Source organism: Symphodus melops, assembly GCF_947650265.1.
Source record: "Symphodus melops genome assembly, chromosome: 6".
In the NCBI taxonomy this organism is placed as follows: Eukaryota; Metazoa; Chordata; class Actinopteri; order Labriformes; family Labridae; genus Symphodus; species Symphodus melops.
In genome coordinates, this window is record NC_136696.1 from 14,369,491 (window position 1) to 14,392,341 (window position 22,851).

Sequence of the window (22,851 nt, forward strand, 5' to 3'; positions counted from 1 at the left end):
TGTTCTTGTTCTTTGCATGATGTTGTCATGCTGTTTGAAATTGTACCCCTTGTCACTTTATTTGTTGGGTGTTGCTGAGAAGTTGAACATTTATAAATAAAAATGTTGACAGACTGTATTTTTAATTTTACATTTTTTAAATCTAACCAGTCAGTTTGTAGTCAAAATAAGACAGCACACAAGAACAGATTTGTGCAAAGCGTGTTTAAAATGCTTTGATTGTGTGTGTGCAAAATGTTGTTTTACAGGCTCGGATAAAGTCTTCTCAGAAGTGGACCATTGTGTTCTCAATAGTTGTAATAGATAGGCTTATCGCACATTAAGTTTAAACAAGATTTTGCTGAGTAGTTTAACTATTTGGATTATTTAATGCAGAGGCAGAAAGAATATCGTGAATGAAGTGAATCTCCTCAAGTCACTGTCCCTTTCATGGTAAGGTCCACCTTCCTAATAAATAGATCACAAGATCACATAATGTGAACAAAACTAAAAGTTTATGACTAATCTCCTGTTTAATCTCTGTCACTCAGTCTTGGCTGATTGTTTGAGCACCTCTTCAGGGCCTCTGAAATGTCATGTGTGCCAGGCCTCTGTCTCATCTTAGAGTTGCATTTTAGTCACTTCATACACTGAAGTTACTGTTTAAAAGTAAATTTGTAAAGGAGCAAGGTGAAACCTATAAAACCAATCATGCCGTGATTTTACATTGATTGCACACAAACATTGAACACATTTCAATGTATTCAAAGTATTTGCGGTTGTAAGCAATCAACTCTTAAAAGGCTGATTTTGTATTTATCCAATCGTTTCCTTATCTGCTTAGCCATTTCCAGTTGCAACTTGTTTCAGTTCTTACCTGTTTCTTTATTTTCACACAGTATAACGCTGATCTGTTTTTCTGCTTCATCCTATCCCAGTGAGCTTCAAATCAGATTATTGCATATCTGCAAAATTGCCCCTGTAAATCTGGTGTCAAAGGTTGTCTCTTGGTCAAAAGGAGTCAATCCAAAGTAATTGTATGCATCCCCCGTCATAGCTTTACACTGCAAGCAAGCTATTAATGTGTGTGTTGTTTATCAGTCATTTGTCAGGTTAAATGTCACCAAACTGATAAACAGGTCATGTTATGTTAATCTTGAAGAGGATTAAGTAACTTCAAGGCAAATTCAAATGCGTGCATTTATCCATATTTCACTCATCCCTAATGGCCACTCATATCCCTTACACTTGAACATTCATGTGCTTTAATGACATACAGTAAGAAGCATGTATGCCCTCATATCAGATGGAAAACAATCATGAAACATACAATTATCATAAGATATTCAATCATGATAAAAACATGATCAGGATAACATTAAAAAAAAATATTGATTACATGTTCTCACTTGTGAAAATGTTTTTTTTTTCTTATGAGACTGTAAGTTTACCATCTTTGGATTTTGAATGTATTGGAAATGTGACTGACATTTTTTTTTTATAAATCAAATGATCAGTAGACTACATTCTTTAGGAAAATAATTAGACCATGTCAATATCAACTATAACGAATAAACATTTTAAAATGTCTTGTGCATGTAGACGGTATTAATCAAAACTTAAGGATCCTTTAATTTAGTATGGTATTTATAACACGCTATTTATTTAATTTCAATATTTTTAGTAGGCCTATAATATTTTCCTTTGTATTACGTCTGTGCCTTTCCTTTGCCTGTAACTTTGGGTGTGGTTAAGTGGAGCATTTGTAGACTCATTAATTAATTAAATAAATGAGACTTTTTTTCTTCTATGTTTGACCAGTTCCTTGCAAACACTGTACATACTGTACATGCTACACTTGTTTGTATGGTCTTATGATCATAGCGGTACTTCAAAGCTGTAAACATCTCCGTATGATTCTTGAAAGCGTCATGCAGGGCTCTGCTCCTCTGATTGGTCAGTTCAGGCCAGCTGGCTGTGACGCGGAAAGCAGCCGCAGCAGGTGTGGACGCTTTACTGTTATTATTTCTTTATTTTAAGTGTGACTGTGTGAGCTCGCGGGGCCCATGCCACAACGTGTGGTCAAACTAAAGCCGGTCCTGGTCTGGATGTGAACCCTGTCCGTGTGTATGGTGAATTGTGGAGATGTCGGCCGAAAAGGACGAAACCTTCAGTCAGCTCAATAAGTTTGAGAAACTGTCGTGGAGGCCCTCAATCCGCGACTCAGGTTTGTAAACAAAACCAGACTGCCTGCAGGAACAAGATGTGCGACAAAGTGATTTGCAGTTGAATGTAGGTAGATATAAGTCATTGTTGTCTTTATGTACTCTCGGATAAAAGTCTTGTCTGAGTGAGAAACCAGTCCAACCCTGGCTAATGCTGCTACGGAAGCTAGCCGAAACAAAACATCTACAAGAGCTATCATGCTTTGTCTTTCTTTCAAAGGGGATTCACATGACGGACTGATTGACAGAGGCTTACATGTATGCAAAATATTTGCACAATAGAGGTGACACAACTGAAGACATTAACTTGCTCTGTGCATCTTTAGCTTGTCACGACTGAATGAGTTCAGAGAGCATACTATGCTTGCTCATGACTATTTGCTCGTAGTTATCATCTGCACGTTTGTAATGTCGAGAGACCCACTTATTCACGAGCCAGGTGCCACGAAAGTGACAATGCATGGAAGCATAGAAAAAATAAAATAAAAAAAGACCTAGATATCGGACTGAGAAGACTATGCAGCTTCCCCATGACAATAAGCTTCTGTTGATAACTCAGCCAATAAAAACTAATCATGTGACAGGAGTCTATTAACTGCACCCTCTTCTTCTATTGATTAATATTTCAACCACTAACTCCCGACATGATTCTGTTTTCTATGAAGGAGGTTTTCCACGAAAGGTCAAATCTTGCAGGTTAATAAATGGCATTGGTCCTACCTCTGAAATGCATGCATTATATTAGCCGTGCATCATTTGACTCTATTATTCTCTCCTGTGTGACGTTTGATCAACAGGCTCCAAGAAGCGAGCGCGATGGCTTCAGGCTCGGCGCATCTTCTCCCCTTCCTGCCCCAACCTGCGGATTCCCAACAGGTTTCTGAGAGAAGGTACAGAGAGTACATGTCCAGTCCTCTACTGCTGACATGAAATAAACCATGAATTAAAAGCCAAACAGTCATCATCATGGGAACCATTTCTAGATCAGAGATCAGTGCTTGATTAATTTGGCTAAAAAAACTACAGGGCTGGGCAAATGATCTATTATTTACAAATCAATATCATTATTCTTTGCAATGTTTTACTCTGGACACCATTGTTTACTGCTTCAATTGATCACCAAGACCTACTCTCAAACCGGCAGTTTTTCTTTCAAGAAGACCAGAGCCATATGAGCTTCATTACTAAGACATTTTGCGTCTGTAAAATAAATCCTGTATATTTTTACAGTCACAATCAGCCAGGCTTATCTCTTGCACTTACAGTAATTGTAGCATACATTGGCCCATGATTGCTTTAAACAAAATAGTCAACGTCTTCGTGTGGAATTTTTTTACAATAAAAAAAGTTCTTTGCTGAAATAATTTCCATTTTTTTCCACTAACATCAGGGACTGAAAACGTAGTCTATCATGAACGTGTCCCTCCCACAGGACACTGTGTACCCCCCGCCCGCAGTGGACACCGCTGTGTTGCAGACAGCGCCAACCTGTATGTATTTGGAGGCTACAATCCAGACTTTGAGGAGGCAGGTGGTTCAGAGAACGAAGACTACCCTCTTTTTAGGGAGCTTTGGCGGTTTCATTTTGCCACGGCGACCTGGCAGCAGGTCCGCACAGACGGTTACATGCCCACGGAGCTGGCCTCCATGTCAGGTAAGGAATCTTGCAATGGCCTCCATTCTTATTGAAATGACACCAACTTGACTCATCTTTAACCAGCTGCAAGTCTTAATTAAAGGTAATACAGCCGCGTGGAGGCAGAAAAAAACGATTTACAATTTAGTGTTCCAATGTTAGTCACTGTAATCTGTCGAGAAAACATTTAGTCACTAACATAAGAATTCATCTGCTTACAAATTTGCTCAAATGATAAATTATATAATTTTTTTACACCATGGTCAAAGATGATTCACTAGGACATCACAAGTTTACCCTGTCTGTCTACATGCATGCATACCACAAAACATGAAATAAAGCCTAGTGTTGCTGAACTTTTTCACAAGTTTCAGTAAAAGGCTTCCATGTATTTAGTGTCAACAGAGTTTGTGGATCGTATATAAAGAGAAGCAACAGCACGACACATGAAGACTTAATCCGTCGAAGAAAGACAGAATTATGCTCGTGTGTGTACAGCTCTTAAAGCAGGTTTGCATGTGGTCTTGCATAGCAAGATCCAATTAGTTATTTGTTTATTGATGTCCTTATTTTGTTTACAGTTTATATTTGTTCACTAGTAATGTATATCTCAGATAAAATAAATACATCTCCAGTTTTCTCCAAAATAACACTATGTGCAGAGGCTCTCAACACAGAGGCAGAAAGTCTAGTCAGAGTTCACAGATTTACCAGATGGGTCTAAGTGAACGACACTGAACACAAACAGAAATGTTTGTTGACGAGGACACTTCTCAATGTATTCTTTTGAAGCAGTCTGACACCCTGTAAATAATCTGTGTTTACGTGCACTTACCTAAACAAATGACGGTCCCTTAATTTTCAGCAGTGATTTACTACGTTTAGGCTGTTTTAGTTTGTTTAAAGAGAAAGTAAGTCAAACAATCCCCGTGTAAAAAAAATTGCAATACTTGTTTTGTTTTCGGATAAGGGTTAAATATTTGCAGCGTATCGTAGTGAAGACCTGCAACAAACCACAGCTTCTTTTTGTCCCGATTTCCTTGACTAAATGTGGTGTTTCTTATGTTAGTTTTTAATGTGGGCTAGATTACATATCGAGATGATATTCCTGAATATTTATTCTTCTCTGAACTATTTTAGCTTGGTTTATCAATGTAACTATTTTTATTTTACTGGCTGCACAGCACTTTATTTGACTCTATTTAATTTCATGTGCTGTCTGAACTGTTTCTGCCTCTGGCTCAGTGTGGTTGAACGACCTTTGTTTTCCAAAGAGCTGTGGATTATCTGTAAATCTGTCCTATCTTGATGCCTGCTGCTGCTCTTATTTGCTTCTGGATAATCATAAAGTTGAAGTTAAAGGAACATACTGGGATAGTAATTCAGACCAGGAGTTTAAATCCAGCCCAGGTCTATCTGTCCACATGAACCACTGCTGTAACCACCACTGCAAACTGTCCCCAGTTCAACACTTCATATTCAGTTTAACACAAATGTTTACTCACCTGTCTCCACATACCTGTCCATATTATACCAAAGGTAAACAAAAACCCAAAAAACAAAAGCACGGTTGTTAGTTCTTAGAAATGTATGACCGGTTAAAACACTGCCTCCATAGGATCACTCTGTTGCACTCATTATCGCTCTGTCACTTCTAAACATGTCGGTTGCTTTGAAGCTTAGAGGAAGCGACTTTCTCTTATGTATTCTCTCCCTCTCTGCTCTACTGTTCCTTTTCTTGAGATCACCGTCCTTTTCACCTGCTGATGTTTTCAATGTTAGTTCACTACCCCCCTGTGCAAACGGAAAAGCTGTGCATTATGCGTTTTTTTTTTTTTTTTTTTTTAAAAGCACACTGCAGTAAAACAAACAACCTGTGTGATCAAATGATCGCTCTGTAGTGCTGCTGGTGGTCAAAAATCCCCTTTTAAAAGGAAGTGAAATATTTCAGTGTGACTTAAACTAGCTGTTTTTTTTTTTTCTTAAAATATTATTTTGTAGGCTTTTCATGCCTTTTTATTGATAAAGTGGAATATGGATGGGAGAGAGTGGGTAATTGACCTCTGCTTTGAGGGCTTAGCCTTTATACAAGGCGTGTGCTTTCTAACCACTTTTCAGTTGGCACCTCATGAACCAACCTTTTTTTGAAATGATAGGTTAGTAATTTAACTGCATTAGATCCTGATGTTTTGGTTGTATTTTCTGTCAGCGGTTTTACACGGCAACAACCTGCTTGTGTTTGGCGGCACTGGGATTCCATTTGGTGAAAGCAACGGCAATGACGTCCATGTTTGCAATGTTCAGTACAAACGATGGAATCTGCTCAACTGCAGGGGGAAGAAACCAAACAAGATCTATGGCCAGGTAAACGGCTCCTGTCTCTAGAACAGGTTTAAAACAAGCTGAAGTCTTGAAATGTCCTCTTAAACTGCTTTGATCTCCTCCAACAATGTTTTTTTCTTTTATTAACATTTCATCTGTCAACTGTTTCCAGGCGATGGTCATCATAAACGGCTACCTCTATGTGTTTGGAGGGACAACAGGTTACCTTTACAGCACCGACCTGCACAGGTTAGACCTGACCACCAGGGAGTGGACCCACCTCAAACCCAACAATGCACCCTCAGATCTACCTGAGGAGAGGTCAGACATCAGACGATGTGAACAACTGCAGAAAGTGTGATCTGTTGTAAATCTTCACTGAAGTATACTGAAAATGATTGCTTGGCATTACAGGTACAGACATGAACTGGCTCATGACGGACAGAGAATATATATTTTAGGAGGTGGGACTTCATGGACGTCATATTCCCTTGACAAGGTTGGAGGAACGTGCACAAAGACGAGATTTGACAAAAAAAAAAAAAAAAAGGTCTTTCTTCTTCACTTCGTCAATCTAACATTTTATTTGTCTTCATCAGATTCACGCATATAATTTAGAAACCAACTACTGGGAGGAAATAGTCACCAAGCCTCATGAAAAAATAGGTTTGTTATTCGTGATTTTCCTGTCTGTACTATTTAAAATGTATGTAACTGATTTCACTTTAAATTGGTCTCTTTATTACAACAGGATTTCCTGCTGCTCGCCGTTGTCACAGCTGTGTGCAGGTCAAAGATGGTGAGTATTTTCACACGACATGAGCATACGATGTGATTTATTTTTTTAAACTGTATCTTGTTGTTCCTCCCTGCAGAGGTGTTTCTATGTGGGGGTTATAATGGAGAAATGATCCTGTCCGACCTGTGGAAGATCAACCTACAGACTTTCCAATGGACCAAGCTGCCTGCTGTCATGCCAGAACCTGCATACTTTCACTGTGCTGCTGTCACACCGGTCAGTAAAACCAAGGAAGACATGCCTCAATGCGTATGTAACACCAGCTGAGGGTATAAAAGAGGTTTAAGATTGTTTAAAGGTTTATCTTGCTATCAGAAAAAGACATTAAGCACATGAAGAAAATGGCCTAACGGAAATATTGTATGTAATCAAAAGAGGAGACTCAAAAGTTTTTGTGAAGAAATCGGCATCTTCTAGAAAGGGGGGGAAAAAACGCCTGAAGAAAATGTCACAGTCTTGATGTTCAACCTTTTTTTTCAAACTCAAAACAACCATGTTGAGCGTGTTTCAAGGAATGTGTAAAGGTGCCCATATTATTTAAAATATTTAGAAGTTCAATGAGAACGAGCACTAAGACAGATGTACCAGTACAAATGTTCATCAACTATCTGTATTAACAACCTCCATGAAAAGTAACGTTGGCACTCGTTTGTTGTTCATAACATAGTTGAGAGTTCAATAAAAAGTGATTGACTTAGTTTTGACAAATCAATTAATCAACGAATTGTTAAATTGTCCGATTTCTGCTGCTGTTGCCCTCAGGCTGGCTGTATGTACGTCCATGGCGGCGTGGTGAACATGTCTGGGAACAGGAGGACTGGATCTTTGTACAAAGTGTGGTTGACAGTGCCAAGCCTTCTGGAACTGACCTGGGAGAAACTGCTGAAAACCTTTCCTCATGTAGCCCAGCTGTCCACCCTTCAGCTGCTCAGCCTGGGACTGACGCACACGTTGATACAGCGGCTCAAATAGACGGAGGACTGAAGGAAGCCACACGTGAGCAGCACTGGCACTAAAACAAACCCTGTGAGAAGGTTCTCCAGCAGGACAAAAAAGGTCTGATGATGTCAGCTGATTAAGAGTGATTACGTTTTTAAAGCCTTTTTACGTTAGTCTTTTGTAAATGTTTTTTTTTTATTTGTATTTTAAATCCATGGTTTGATGAGTCTCTGTATGGGAGCGTGTCAGAGTTGACTTTGCTCACATCCGTCAGAAGCCGTTACACTCTGCTGATTTTCTCCAAATACTTCAGAAGTTTCCGATGTTTTGCACTATAGTGCATTTTTGTCTTGTTTTTTTCTTTTCTTTTCAACATAGAACTGTCAGAAATGAGTGGGGTGGGAACAGTTAAATGATAAAACACTTCTTGAAAAGCAAACTGAATGTTGCTTCCGCTTGTATATTGGCCTCCTTTTAAAATCCCAAATCAGATTTCCTGTTTCTGTCAAACGTAATGCATGCTCAGACAACTGCTGCTAAGTTGACTGTGAGATACGGCCGATGGATCGAAACATTTAAACAGTGCTTAAAAAATAACTATGTTCTCTAAAGAGGCACTCTGCTGCTCAAGTGTGCACACCATTGAACTGTGAAACCTCTTAACAGTCGCATTAGGTCAATCACTAAAAGATAATAATTTAGTCTTTAATTACATTTTCTTCATTAGGTCAAATTTTAAAATGATATAAAGCCCTGTTTTGACCTAGCGGTTCAGTTCGACTCCCCCGATTGGTGTGATTTGGCCTTATGATCCAAAACACATTCACTATGGCATCACTGTGAATCTTCTTGTGCCTCCTATTTTTAAAAAAATGAAGCTTAACATGTCAGAGATTAATCTATACACCTGTAGCTTCACAGTGATCCTAGAGACTTTTTATTTCCTCATTTAGTGCCTTCTCAATTTCCAAACTGACAAACATTGTAAATGTTTTTTTTTTGTTTTTTTTTAAGGTTTTGATTTGTCTTCTACTGTGATCTACCTGGTTCTTTACACTTAAGCCTTTAGTGGTTAAACGTCTTTGTTCAGTCTTATTAGGGTGTAGTGCTTATACGTTTAGAGACATTTGTTACCCTGTTTGATTTTATAACAAAACTTTTAAATTGTAGCAAAACGTTTTATTTGCTTATTTGACGTCTTTTATTGCATAACATTATTCACTTTATTCTATTAGATTTTTTTTTAACCTTTTTTTTTTTTGTTCTCCCTCTTTTGAAGATTGCTGTAGAGCTGTGGTACTTAACAGTTGGTATAGGACTTAGTTAACTTTGAACCAGGTAGAGTATGTTTGTGGTACTCAGGATGTTGAATACTGTGACCAGACTCAGTCTGCAGGGCTCTGAAAACACTCAGCTTTCCAAGATGTCAACACAGCCATTTTTGTCAAACCAGATATAATTATGTCAAGATGTTTGGTCACTGTGCACTGTAAAACTTAAAACCTGCATTAATACTCCCAGCTGCTCATGGCAAGTCACATGATTGCCTTTTTTAAGGTGACTTCTATCTTGAATTAGAATTTAAGGTGTCTGCAGCATTTCATGCCACACATTCACTGTAACTTATGGCACACTACTAAACTGACTGTATCTTAAAACTATTATGGATATCTTATTGAGAAGTGTGCTTCAGCACATGCCTGGACTTGATCAATGTTCTGCCTTGCTGAAGATGGATTTGTTTATATTTGCATCATTTTTGATGTGTAAGTGAAATGCTGTCTTTTGCATGTCTGTATGATGTGCATGCGACTCAATATAAACTCGTGGGAGAAAAAGGTCAATGTCTCCTCAAAGGCAGTTATGGCTATAATGTACGTTTTATGTTTTGTAATTCCTGTCTGTCCAAACAATAAAAACACAGGCAGCCCGTTTTTCAAACTGGTGTATATTATTGTTTTGCACAGCAAAGCCAGCATGCTACTTGTCCAATCTCTTGATGCTATAAGGTTTCAAATCATCATATTTGTCTACTGTAATATTTTCACATTTTATGGTTAAAAGTATAAAAAATAGTTATTGCAACTCTACTTTGAACAAAATACAATTAGAGCAGAACTGTTACATCATTATATTCAATTCCGTAATACTGCTTTGCTTTCTTTGACCGCATGTTACAAAGACAATCAGGAGCCACAGTAAGACACATCTGCCTAAAAACTGTATAGCTGGAGCTGAAGGAGTGAAATACTTTTGCAGTCAACAAAAGTACCTAACATTAATATAAAGTAACATTTTAAATGTGTAAAAAGTACATTTTAGCAAACGGTAAAAGAATAAAACTTCATAAAGCCTGTGTCAGGTTTCACTTCCTCTCAGGATACAATCTCAACATTTCCACATAATGTCCTGCAGACTTCAAAAAGTGACTTGAGCTGAAAAGTGTCAGTCCTGCAGTCAGCAGCCTGCTGGAGACGGAGCGTAGAAGTACAGAGCCAGAAGAATAAAGTAGTTGATCACAAGTGCTGTACCTGATACAAAAAACAAGGGGAGGAGGAACATAAAACATGAACAAGTCTTTCACTTCTTAAAGGCAAGGTTTGTCATTTTTGAAAACCAGCATGACTTTGACGGTTGCATTCACTCTGTGCTCCGTCCACACCCACCCCCTCCCTTCTGCGCTCCCTCTAAAGTCACTCACTTACATGCACGAGCACCGGTGCACCTGAAGCGGACCTCAACTCGGTGCTTAAATCATTCAGCAAGAAGTAAACTATAACATATTACATAAGAATATAGGCTATTTTACTACTCACAACAGCAAACGACAAACTCGCAGTATACTATACTAACTCGGTCATCTGTGAAACACTGTGTGTGGGCTCGTGCATGCATGGGATAGAGAATGAGCTGGGGGACAGGGAGGCGTTATTGGTTCATCATATCGGTGCCTCCTGGCAGACGGTGGTTAAACTGATCTGCTCATTGTAATTGTTTTTTTCTTAACTTATTGTTTGTAAACTTCATGACGTGTGCTGCTGCCCTCTTGGCCAGGTCACCTTGTGAAAGAGAACTTGATCTCAATAAGTTAATAACCTGGTTAAATAAAAAAAAAAAATATATATATATATATATATATATATAATTATAATTATATAATTATTATATATATATAATTATTTTTATTTTTTTTACACGTTTACAACAATGTGTCTGCACCTCATTGTTGGAGCACTATGCTAACCCTCTGTTCCTTGAGATTTGATTTATTTCACAAGGATGGAGATTTACAGAGGTCTCTTCATAATTTTGAAGATATCATTTTGAAGGTTTTTTAGCAAACTATGTATATTTTCCAAATTTAAATGAAATATAAAAACACAGTCTTACCCTGAAAATAATCACACTTGCCGTCCATGAAGATGTAGTTGACAAGAATCACGCTGAAGATGCTGGCCCACAGGTGGAGGTCACTGAATATCAGCACAAAGCCCACATCCTATGATATACACAAGCAGTGTTTGATGACAGAAGTTATAAATCAGTGCTCACTTAATAGTTTGAGAATGAATGAAAAAGGTAAAGAAGAAGGTCTCACATAAAAGGAGTTAAATAACACCAGAATTGGAATCTGGAGCATGCAGACCTGAACTGCAATACAGCTGCCCACCTCCAAGCTGCGAATTGACAAATCATTTAGAAAAGAGAGCCCTGAATCAATTCTCCAATAAACTTTTCTAAATAACGATAGGACTTACCTCAGACTGATGTTGTTTTGGAGAGCAAACTGGATCCCATTTACTATCTCTGGGATTTCAGGAACCATAGCAAGAATTGTCACTCCAATAAAATACTGCAGACAAATCAGACAAAACATTAACACTCTCGGAGGAAACATTCAAATTAAATCTTCCTGAACAAACTCAGATGAGCCTGCTGACCTGAGAGATGTTGGGCTGGTTGAGTATAGGCTGAATGTGCTCTGTGGCAAGATCTGCACATGCAGATGTGAGGACAGTGGCCATGATGAGGATGACCAGGGACCTCCAGCGTGACCAGTGAACCACTGCTCCGTGGTCGCTGGTCTCTGCACACAAAAAACAAGCGAATGGGTGGTAATCATAAAAGCCTTAGAGAAGGTCACGCTCGATGTGAGTGTTAGATTATGAGGCATGAGAGGAAGACTCCTACCCTGTCTTTCTCCAACTTGAATGTTATAAATGTGGGAGTGCGTCTTCAGGGTGAAAATCAGACCAATGATGTAGGCGGCTGGTAAGAGAGCACACACTGTGTACACCAGCGGTCTAACAACAATAAAAAAAATTAACTTAAGATACTACAGTGAACGTATGAATAACAGAACATTGAAATCATAACTTACTGGACATGGTTCTCAAACAATGTGCCATTGTTCTGTTGAGGAAACACAATTCGCACAATACATTATACAGTGTATGATCTGTAAATTAAATCAGGTTTGTTTTCTATGTGGCTTATGCTGCTGACCAGATCATAGTGACAGTTGTGGCAGACAAATGGTCCGCTGCTGTTGCTTGTGCCGTTTCCTTGGGATGAGTTAGTGCAGGCATCACACACCAGATTGCCATACGCCTTGGAAAACAGTGTCGGCGCGAACACACCTGCCAGTGACATTCAGGAGGATTAGTTATGTGTGTCGGTAATTGAGAATTTTCGGCACAATCATATCCCTTTTTTTTTTTTCCAGAAACAATTCCTTTTGAATGCCTAATGAAATAAAAATAATGAGCCAGCTTCTTAGAACAGCAATGTTTTCAATGCAATGACAGTCAGAGACAACATTCACATGATTTACTTTATTTCTGGACTTTTTTTTATTTTTGAGTGAGGAGGTGCCCCCACGTGCTTTACTTTAATCAGTACAGAACTGACTGTCCCCAGGAAAATACTGCGCAGTGGTGGCAAACACACCCTGTTGAATTTATTAGTGGTTTACAGCATGGCTGTATTACAGAAATCAGATAAGGGACTCAAAAATGACACATGCCCAAGTTGAAGAAATCACTACGCCTTTACACTGAGACTACTTTCAGCTGGGAAGTTTTACAAACAAAGAAGCTCCACAGATTAATGATTCTGTCAAACAGTTTTAAGTGAACTTCTCTCGATAAGAAAAGAGTTTTAGAAGTGTCCCAATGTGGTGAGGGGGAAATCCTTTTTTTCTGCTAAAAACCCATAGGGGCTAAACTGAGTGACCTAGCCATATCCTGATTCATGAATACACGTGCAATCTACCTGTTTGGTTTGGCTTCGATTTGGCAGGCTAGGAAATACATGTCTATGTTTTATTAAGAAGTCTTTAAACAGCTGGTTAATATTTCAGATGCTGATTGTAGATTTGTTTTTATTTGCTTATTTAATACCAACAGGTATAGACTAGACTGAGTGTATGTATGTTGAAGTACTTGTTTCTCTCTCCCTTTGCTCTCCAAGGCTAAGGGAGTAGGCTACAGTATTTTCAAATATCATTTCATTAATATTCCCATAATGTTCCTTGGTTACCTACAATGTACCAGCCTGGCATTCAACTCAACCACGTCCCAGACACAACTATGAAAAAGTAGACGAGCTTTTAGCTATAATGTAATTTCAAATAAAATGTGAATTATAAGAATTTGCCCTCTTGTGATGTTTTTACCAATAAAGCCATTTATACCAAATCTATTTTTCAACCACACTGTAAGCATGTTTATTTCTGTTGTAAAAAACATTTTTACATGAGGGTTATTGTGGATTCCTTGGCTTTGAAGCCAGCTTCGAGTGGACCCTCTAGGTTTAGAAACTGCAACCTCCTGCACTTCCCTCTTGGCTTGATTTTTTTAACAGCAAAAGGTTGCTACTTGGTTCTGATCTCAAAACGCTGATAAGAAACAAAAAACTGGTTTCCTAATTTGAATGTATAAAAAGAAAATCTGGAAAATGTCATACACAAAATATGTATTTAAAAACAACTTGCCTCCTACAGAGATGAAAAGTAAAGCAGAGCTCACTCCAGTAGATCGACTGTTGAATGTTTGCTCACTGTGTCTCAGCCCTCCGATGATCATGCAGATACCCTGAAGAAAACACACAGAGCCCCATTCTTGTTGTGAATACTGGATAGGTGTTATGGATTTCACTGTGACTTTTGTCACCACAGTGATGCAACTGACTCAATGATCTCTTTGAAATCCTTATTAGTTGTAAACAATGAAATAATATAGTTTGATGGGGGAACAAACGGACAAGTTTAAGAAGGCATGGGTAAGTTAAAACCGCCTCATTTTTCATGGTTCAAAACTCGCTGTTGAACGCTGTAGATTTTAAAATAAATGCAGTTTGGCTTACAGGGATGAAGAGGATGCATCCGAGCAGCGTGCCAGTCAGCGCTGCTTTCACTACCTCCTGCAGACATGGGTTTCCTGCCCGGTGACCTCTGAGCAGGGCTGTGATGTAAAAAGTCAGCTCAGTGATGGAGCCGAAGCTTGCGTTCACCACGGCACCCACAGCAAAGTTACTCTGTGCTGAGATACTGCAAGTGACACCAATAGGCAAGAAAATCAGTGACTCCTTTGACTTTTTTGTACACTATAAATTCTATTCCTTTTACCAAAGCACTTTACATGTGATTTTTAAAATCAATATGAGGAACTTTTGGTTTGTATTGATTTTGGCTCCCAAGTGGAATGTCCAATCTCTTTGCGGATCTTTTCCTACACGTGTATACACGTTTTATTTGATGAAAAAAATCTGCAGTATTTTAACAGTCAACGGTATCAATCATCAAGAATGTAAAAAGTCTGTTTTTGCAGCCAGCTGTACACATTGAAAATAATTATGTATAATCATTAGTCAATAATAATGCTGAATATTTTTTTTGAGCTGATAAACACTCAGGAACACTAAAAACAGCTTACCTAGCAATGCCCATTCCAATATAATAGGACAGAGGAATGATGGAGCAGATGGCTATGGCAAACTTGACATCAGAGCTGGCATACTGGTTTTCTCTGTCAATATATCCAATTACCATGGCAACTATGACTAAAGGTAGAAGGTCTGACATGGAGGTCAAAGATGGTAACAGCTTTGTCTTACAAATAAACAGAAAGACGACACATGAAATATTAAAGGATACTGACAGCAAACACATTGATGCCATCAACAGTGAACTTGTAGTAGTACCAGTTTGCAGCATGGTAGCAGCACAGCAGAGCTCTGGTCTCACAGCCTTGATGCTTGAGTTAAGACAAAAACATTGTTTTTTTATAAACCTATTAAAACCTAAGTGATTTTTTTTGCCTTTATGTGGTGTGCATGATGAGCATTCAATCTCTCCCTCACCTTCCTCTGTGAGCATGAAGAGACCGAGACATCCTCAGGAGGCAAGAGGAGAATAACACGGAGGGTGCGAGCATTCATCTTGGACACAGGGATAGTGAAGACAAGGATCCAGGAGAGGAAGCAAGCCAGAGAGTGGACGACCACAAGGGGAAGATAACCAAGCAGCAGCCACATGTATGTTGAGAAACGATGCTAAAAAAAAGAATGCAACTCAATAAAATGCATGATTGATTTTTTTTACAAACACACATTTTTCAATAATATATATAAAAAGGTGCCTATGTCTTGTCTTGTGTTTAATCCTATTTGCACAGAATAAGAAATAACTAGGGACAGCTGATCATTTGTAATAATTGTAGAGGATGTGTTTTTAGTTTGGTGCAAATCAATCTATCATTCGTGGGTCAATATCTAACAGCAGCAGAGTAAGGCTATTTTGGGATTGGAGCCAACTGTCTGTTGTCTGAGAAGGTTTGCTAAAAAGTGAAATGTATATGTCTGACATTTACAAGTCAAGGTGATTCTTCTTCAAGCCTTATAAAGATTTACTCATTTACTCATTCAAATGGATCATCTCGCTACATAGTGTGGACACTCATTTGATAAAGGGGGAAGCATAAGTCCATCAGTAGAATCAGATGTCGAAAGGTTATTAGATGGGTGACATACTTTGCCGTAAATTACAAAAAACGTTTTTTTTATAACAGGCTCAAATCAAATGCCTTTGTAGTGCTTACAGTATGTCCATATTAAGGCATTCTCACAAGAAAAGTGCACTATGTTGCCTTTTTGTATCGAGAAAAAAAAAAAAAAAAAGCACAGGGCTTTATTTATTGTCTCTGTCATGCAGTTCCTTTGGGTTTTATTTTAACAATGTCAGTAAATTAGAGACAGTGCTCATCCAGTACACCCCAGCAAACACTGAAGTTGTGGGATAATTCCCAAATTACTGTATTATGTTTTTGTGTTTTACCCAGTAGGGAGTTCTCTGAGGCAGTCCGGAAAACTCTGGGACTGGCATCTCTGTGGGTGAAGGTAGCAGAACTGGTGAGTTATCATCCGTCTCCTCTATGTTACAGTCACAGTCAGGAGTCTGCTCACAACATCTCCTCAATGTATTTCCAATCTGGATAAAAAGACAAGCAGATAATTTAATCGATTATGAACAATTCAAATTGTTTAACTACACAAAAAAGAAACTCAATGAAAGCATACAGTAAACGACAGCTTCAATGTGTAACTGTTTGTTTAAGATAATTTTTTCTCTGCTGCAATGCTCCCAATCAGGTTTCCAAAACTAAATTAGGTCAGATGATCAATGTCTTCACATACAAACGTCCAAGATGTGATGGGGTGCAAAGGCTAAAAAGTTCAGGATTGAAAACTGTTCCTGACAGACCTTAACTGTGTCTTATTGTGGGTCATTATAGAAAGTCATGTAATTCAAGGGGGAAAAAATCCACTTGTCTTGATGAAAGAAAAAACACAAATAAAACTGTTTTCAGAAAATTGTCAGGATCAAACTCCAGAAACTGTTGTACGACAATCTCCAAGTCGAATGAACTGCAAAAAAACAGAATGCATAATAGCTTTAACTTTAACATCTTTCTGCTGATCTTCATGTTTTACATTTACTGTGTTTGTAACATGTCCCTCATAAATACAAAACAAATGCAACAATAAATTCAAACTTTAAATATACGGGTAGCTGATAGCTAGCATCAGCTTCCTCTGGCTGCATTAAAACAGTGTCGTAGCAAATAAACCTGACATCAAGTAACCTAGAAAAACAAACAGGGCAAATAACCTAATAGAAGCAATTTATCAGTGTAGTACAAAATTCAACCTTAATGATACTCCTTATGTATATAACTTGTCAATTAAACCACAAAGTACCCCCAGCTCTGTCATCACTGTTATTGCTGTTATTAAGCTGTTGCAAATGTTACTGAGTGTGTTTCTTTCTGGACTACTTTGCACCTTATAAAGGAACAAGTGAGTCAATGATATTCATTTACAACTAACTTAAACACTGTATCTTAAAAATGATGTCGTTGACTTTTCCAAATGTTTCAACAATGTACAAACCCAGAGAAATATGTTCAGTCATTAAAGGTTAATGTGTATTTCATTTGTTTGAGCGTCTACATGGAAACGAAGGAAACACCAGGTGACATGTCATACAAACATCAGCAAGTTTTAAGCATGACGAAAGCAACTCCCATTATTTAATGCTAATTTATGAAATCACCTAAAGCTTCTTTTGTTATTAGTTTGGTAGAGATTAAGACTGACAGGCTAACATAAGACACAATCATAAAATGTCTTCAAAAGTATTCAATAAACTAAAATAGTATATCTAAATTACTTTTTTACACTGAGGGATAACAAAGAAACTCATGGACTGGCTGTGATTGTGTTTCCTCCTCTTTAGTATACAAAAGGAAAAGAGATGACAGGGGGAGATCCCAAGCAATAACTGAACCCAAAAAGTACCTCGTGGATGGACTTGCCAAATGGCCACAGGAAATAGCAGGACAACTTCAAGCACAGCCTGCCTGAAGAGTGTTGGAAAAACAAACGAATGAGACTATAACTGATCAATAATACACATCATCATACATCTCAGGTGACTGGATCACTTACCATAGGGTAGCCCAATGACAGTGATGAACATAAGCATGCTAACCAGGAAATATGCCAGGGAGACCCACCAACCGAAGAGAAATAGATATGTTATATTTCCACATGTGATGAGATGACCTAACAAAGAAGACCAACAGAAATTTGAATATAAGATCTCGGTTTCATTGCTCTTGAAACTACAGGTACAGCATTATCTCAACAAAGAAACACAATGTAGCAAGATTAAAATTGAGATGTTGACAACACTGCGCCAGAGATTTGCTCTTGTCCAAGCATGGGCTTTTATGCTGTGTCTCTAATTATCTCCATAACTCTTGTTCTTGTCCTGACAGAGAATACCAACCAAAAGAGCTTCCTGCTAAACAGCACTGCTGTAAAGCCGCCTTATACATCGTAAGACTCTAACAGCTCCACTAAGTTATAAAGAACGAAACACCTTACACGCTAAATGAGAACTATAAAACTGTACCTGTATATGGTTTAATGACGTTCAGTTCAGAGTAGAGCTCTTTCACCACCTCCGACCTGTCTTCAAATGGGCGTTCGGTCACATGGCTTTTCCATTTTCTGAAACCAAACTGACACATAGGCACAAAGTTCAAGGCATTAACAGCTCTGCTTGCTGTGATCGCCTTTTGATCTGTTTTAAAGCAGATTAAATCATTTCCTCCAGATACACGTTTTAAGATTTTGGTTGAAATTGTCTTAACGTCCTGACAGGATTCATGTGCTCTGAAAAAGAAACAAAGAAAACCTGTCATCTTTAGCAGCTGTAAGCCTGTAAAAACTTCAACCAATGTCTGCCACAAGGTACCAATCTGATGAACCAATAATGGCCCCCTGTCTGCCTGCTCATTTTCTTTCTCTATCCCTTGCGTGCACTAACCCACACTCAAAGCGCGTCACTGATGACAGGGTTTATACTGCGACTTTGTCGTTGGTCGTTGTGATTAATAAAATACTCACTTTTTTTTTAACATGTATTATATTAGTTTCGTATTTACTTCTGGCTGAGTGAGACAATGTCGTTTCTACACAATGCACGTGACAAGTTGAGGTAGACTTCTTCATGTAAGGGAGGGGAGTGGCTTTTAAGGGAGCACAGGGGGGAGGGGGTGGATGTAGACCGAGCACTGAGGGAAAGCTACTTTAAATCTAGCTGGTTATTCGAAAATTAGCAATGTTGTCGCTAATTTGATGTTTGTGTGTGTGGTAAGGCTGGTAGAGTGCACGTAAACACTGCGTCCACTGCCAGGTCACTTACGCACCTGGGCATGGGTGATAATTAAGGTCACAGGTAGAGAGAAAAGGTGAACACAGGTGAGAAGTGGCAAGGAAATAGGGAAAACTACAGTTTTTCAACCTTTTGGGCTCCTGTCGTGATAGTTTGTGTTTTACTGAGCATACATCCGTCTTTTTGGTGGTGTCCATGTATCACTGTTAACAAATAAATAATCAAAGATGGACAAGCATCTTTAATTCACCACGAGTTGGAAATGGTATCAGATTTCCTGCAGTGGGATTTTTTTAGTTGCTAGATTGCTCCTACAAGCAACACTGCCTTTAAGTTCAAATGTGCCTTCAGACTTCTTACCCTGTAGTTGTTAACCAGTTTGTTTGCTTCCACTTCGTTCTCTGCTCTTATGATTCTCTTACTTTGGATCTCCACCCAACCGTCATCACAGGTATGGTGGCTCGGACATACGGTGGCTTGTACATCCAGGGGGAACAGAACACATAAATGATTCACAAAGGTCTTAACTGCTTTTTATATAATAATCTAAATAAGTTTGTACACAGTACTCACATGAATGTGCTGATATGCATTTAGTTGAGCACAGAGCAGGACACACGGAGTGATGTGAAAATGACGGAAAAGTGTCTGTTGAATTAAGTTGACCTCCACTCAGTCCCTCATGGCTCGATTCATAATGGTGACCATTCCAGGGATCATGCTGCCATGGAGGATCTGCAACAAAAAAAAGGTCAGACTTGTAAAATAAAAGCTTTATGTAGTCAAAGGTAAATAGTTGAAATATTTGTCACCATGATTAGTGATGTCAGTCAGCCAACCATAAGTCTAACATGTAAAGATTATTCATTAAACATTACAAAAGAAATCGTCAGAAGAAATTGTTTCTTACATCTTAGAAGCTATGACCAGCAAACATTTCAGGTTTATGTGTGAATGATGATAAAAACAATGTGGTTATCTAGGCTGTCCCTTAGACGAGTCTCTGTCTTGAGAAGAGTGTCCACGTGTCCCGCACCAACTCTATCCTGGTCTGTGTCAGCTACACAAAGTCTGTGTCTGCACTGCAGTTCATGTAAACTACACCGTACTGCTAAGACTTACCCACACAGCATTCACAATACTGTTGTACAAGATACAAGCAATAAACTGCAAACTTTTCACAGTTACTCAGGGAAGTAACTACAGGCACTTTTGTGTAGATGTGTGTATAAATGAACTGAAAGTCAAATTTCCCCTTTAGAGGATATAAGTGTTTCTGTCTGTCTAGTTTGATCAGATTGTCAGGGACAGACAGACAAACAGATAGCTGCTGTATTTTTCCTTGCAGGGAAGTCAGGAGCATGACAGCCAGTAAGTAAGAAGTAGATTGTCTACTGGGGTTATTGATCTATTTTCAGGATTTTTCTCTCACAACACACGGGCTTGTTAAATGAATAAAAGACAAATCACTGGCATTACAGAGCAAACGTGACTTCCCCTTTTTAACTGTCCTAAACAGGACAGACACACACTTAAGGTGTCTCATTTTGCTTCCTCTTTCAGTTTTGCTACGATAAAAAATAAATCAATCTGTAACTTAATAATTAGATATGCTGCTGACATGAAGTGACCACCAGTCTGGAAGTACGGAATTCATTAATTCATTTTCAATAAGCGGGCTAATCAAGTAATATAACTATGAAAAGTGAATATGCAGAACAAGCAGAAAAATGTTCTTCGATTTGAGGATCTGATGTTGGCTTCTACAACTGTAAAAAAAGTAGGCCTGTCTCTTTGATTGCCGTTGATGATTTTTCTTTACGTTTATACTTTATAACATAACCACACAGATTGGTCAAAAATAAAATCAATACATCTGCAGCCCTATTGGATAAGAGGGCCAACAGGATGTATGCAAATTAGTAGCAAACAACATCATGAGCACTGTAGGTACAGTCAGTCAGAGGGGCTACAGACGCGCGCGCGCACACACACACACACACACACGGGCACTAACAGAAACACGCGCACACACCCCCACGTGCGTAGTATCGTAATGACTACGACGTGACCGTCTCTCAGGCTGCACCGCTGTCTACAGCTGCACGTCTCATCACAATTACATCACTATTCACACATTGGACCGTGGTATGTCTATACATAAGGACAACCCTTTAAGATAACGGATTTATTAGAGGGACAAGAGAAGACAGACAGACAGACAGATTCGATGTGTGACAAATAAAGTTATTTATTATGTTACTTCAGGATAAAATCAGAGCTTCGCCCGCTCACCTTGTGTGTGTTCAGTCAGCCTCCTCCTGCGACTTGAATCAGAGTTGTGTGTAGATATTGCAGACATTTTCTAAAATAACACTTCTCCGTTAAGTCTTATGTCAACCGGTCTGACCCGCTTATAACCACAGTGAACAGACGCTGCCGTCGCTCTGCTTCGAGAAAAAAAGACGCACTGATTTACGGCGATTTAGAGTCTTTGGAATTGTGGGAAATGTAGGCAACCGAGGTAGAGTTGCTTCAGGTGAAAACTACAGTGGATTACCGTCAACCGTCTAAACGAATAACATGAGGAGCAAAGAAATAATACTAATTAACATGTAAAAGTACTCACGCCCATACACACACACACCCCACTTGAGTAGTTCATGTTGTATAACATTAACGCTTTCAATGTATTCTTGTTTTATTGAGCAAGGACCTGCAAACCTATTCAGCGCAGCTTGCTCAGTTATTCACTGCGGTCAATTGAACCGTCATTTTCAAAACCCCGGTCAAGCCAGCTGCATACCGAAATACGATGCGCATTCGTACAAGGATTTACGGTACGGATGATTGGCGTGCCCAAAGAGTAGGAAAACGAACGCGTATTTCCGAAAACGTTTGAAATGAGAATGAAATAAAAATTGAATTACAACACTTGACAGAAAGATGTATTTTTCTAAAAGTTGTTGAGATACTTTAAGTTTAATTCAGCTCAAATTTCAATGAGAGCTAAGGTATTTGTTCCTCTTGTTTTTTTTAATTATTGTTTTCCTGTGAAACGTGATAGAGTATTTTTCCACGTGTACCTGGATTTTACCATGACAATTTACAGCAGATTTTACTGAATAGTTTTTAACTCGCTTTACTTGCTTTTTCTTCTAATTTTGTTTTATACTCCATTTTATTTAACTTTGTACTTTTTGCACATTTAGGTTTTATTAATGTAAATGTTATTTATCTTATTTTACCTTGTTTTATTTTATTTACTGTACCTTTTTTTTATCTACATTGCACAGTGGGGAGGGGGGAAACGTAATTTCGATTTCACTGTATGTCTGACATATTTTGGAATTGACAAAGAAAACCTTGAATCTTGAACTGGTAATAGGCTCACTGATGGAGATTTATAAACATTATTGTGACACAAATTACTCAAAGAACATGAATTCATTGGCTACACTTCCACCAACCTAACAATCTGAAACATGATATAATCCAGCCTAGACAGTAATCCAGCAGGTGTCAGTTGGAGCTGGGTTGGCCGTGTAATGATTTCACCATAAAGTAATATAACTGAGCACATGTCTGTCATGTCCTGTCTCCCGCAGCAGGACATCATCCTCCCTCTTGACTTCTCTCACTGCAGTCGATCACAGGAATCTGGTCTGCTGGTAGATCAGTCAACAGCAGCCATCCCACCATGGTCCCT

General features: G+C 38.6%; 2 protein-coding genes across 3 annotated transcripts; one reads left to right on the top strand and one right to left on the bottom strand.

The window, feature by feature from the left end:
- Positions 1 to 1,927: 1,927 nt before the first annotated feature.
- On the top strand, positions 1,928 to 7,999 carry LOC306826125 (kelch domain-containing protein 10-like). 2 transcript variants are annotated; one of them, XM_079347250.1, is made up of 10 exons: positions 1,928 to 2,206; positions 3,002 to 3,094; positions 3,595 to 3,858; positions 6,050 to 6,204; positions 6,335 to 6,483; positions 6,577 to 6,661; positions 6,762 to 6,828; positions 6,914 to 6,961; positions 7,038 to 7,177; positions 7,724 to 7,999. In XM_079347250.1, the coding sequence occupies exons 1-10, from the start codon at positions 2,125 to 2,127 to the stop codon at positions 7,931 to 7,933; spliced, it is 1,293 nt and encodes a 430-aa protein (XP_079203376.1). In that variant the 5' UTR covers positions 1,928 to 2,124; the 3' UTR covers positions 7,934 to 7,999. The 2 variants fall into 2 exon arrangements, with proteins under 2 accessions (XP_079203376.1, XP_079203377.1); XM_079347251.1 differs by having other exon boundaries at positions 1,929 to 2,206; positions 3,637 to 3,858.
- Positions 8,000 to 9,168: 1,169 nt separating this feature from the next.
- LOC306826124 (uncharacterized protein) lies at positions 9,169 to 21,668 on the bottom strand. Its single transcript, XM_079347249.1, has 20 exons — positions 21,438 to 21,668; positions 19,716 to 19,877; positions 19,503 to 19,618; positions 18,378 to 18,486; positions 17,909 to 18,025; positions 17,759 to 17,820; positions 16,236 to 16,388; positions 15,263 to 15,454; positions 15,057 to 15,156; positions 14,836 to 14,977; positions 14,267 to 14,450; positions 13,896 to 13,995; positions 12,407 to 12,540; positions 12,282 to 12,313; positions 12,092 to 12,204; positions 11,842 to 11,987; positions 11,659 to 11,753; positions 11,499 to 11,577; positions 11,291 to 11,399; positions 9,169 to 10,431 (listed from the first exon to the last, which is right to left on the bottom strand). Exons 1-20 carry the CDS (start codon positions 21,502 to 21,504, stop codon positions 10,358 to 10,360), a joined length of 2,286 nt encoding a protein of 761 aa, XP_079203375.1. The 5' UTR covers positions 21,505 to 21,668; the 3' UTR covers positions 9,169 to 10,357.
- Positions 21,669 to 22,851: the final 1,183 nt, after the last annotated feature.

Bases quoted from the DNA above. Each gene is read 5' to 3' on its own strand.
- LOC306826125 (XM_079347250.1), top strand. From the start codon at position 2,125: ATGTCGGCCGAAAAGGACGAAACCTTCAGTCAGCTCAATAAGTTTGAG. The intron at 2,207-3,001 runs GTTTGTAAACAA...TTTGATCAACAG, and splicing joins GCCCTCAATCCGCGACTCAG to GCTCCAAGAAGCGAGCGCGA. The intron at 6,205-6,334 runs GTAAACGGCTCC...AACTGTTTCCAG, and splicing joins CAAACAAGATCTATGGCCAG to GCGATGGTCATCATAAACGG.
- LOC306826124 (XM_079347249.1), bottom strand. From the start codon at position 21,504: ATGTCTGCAATATCTACACACAACTCTGATTCAAGTCGCAGGAGGAGG. The intron at 11,988-12,091 runs GTAGGAGTCTTC...TTTTGTGTGCAG, and splicing joins TCAAGTTGGAGAAAGACAGG to AGACCAGCGACCACGGAGCA. The intron at 10,432-11,290 runs GTAAGACTGTGT...TTTTTGTATCAG, and splicing joins CAAGTGTGATTATTTTCAGG to GTACAGCACTTGTGATCAAC.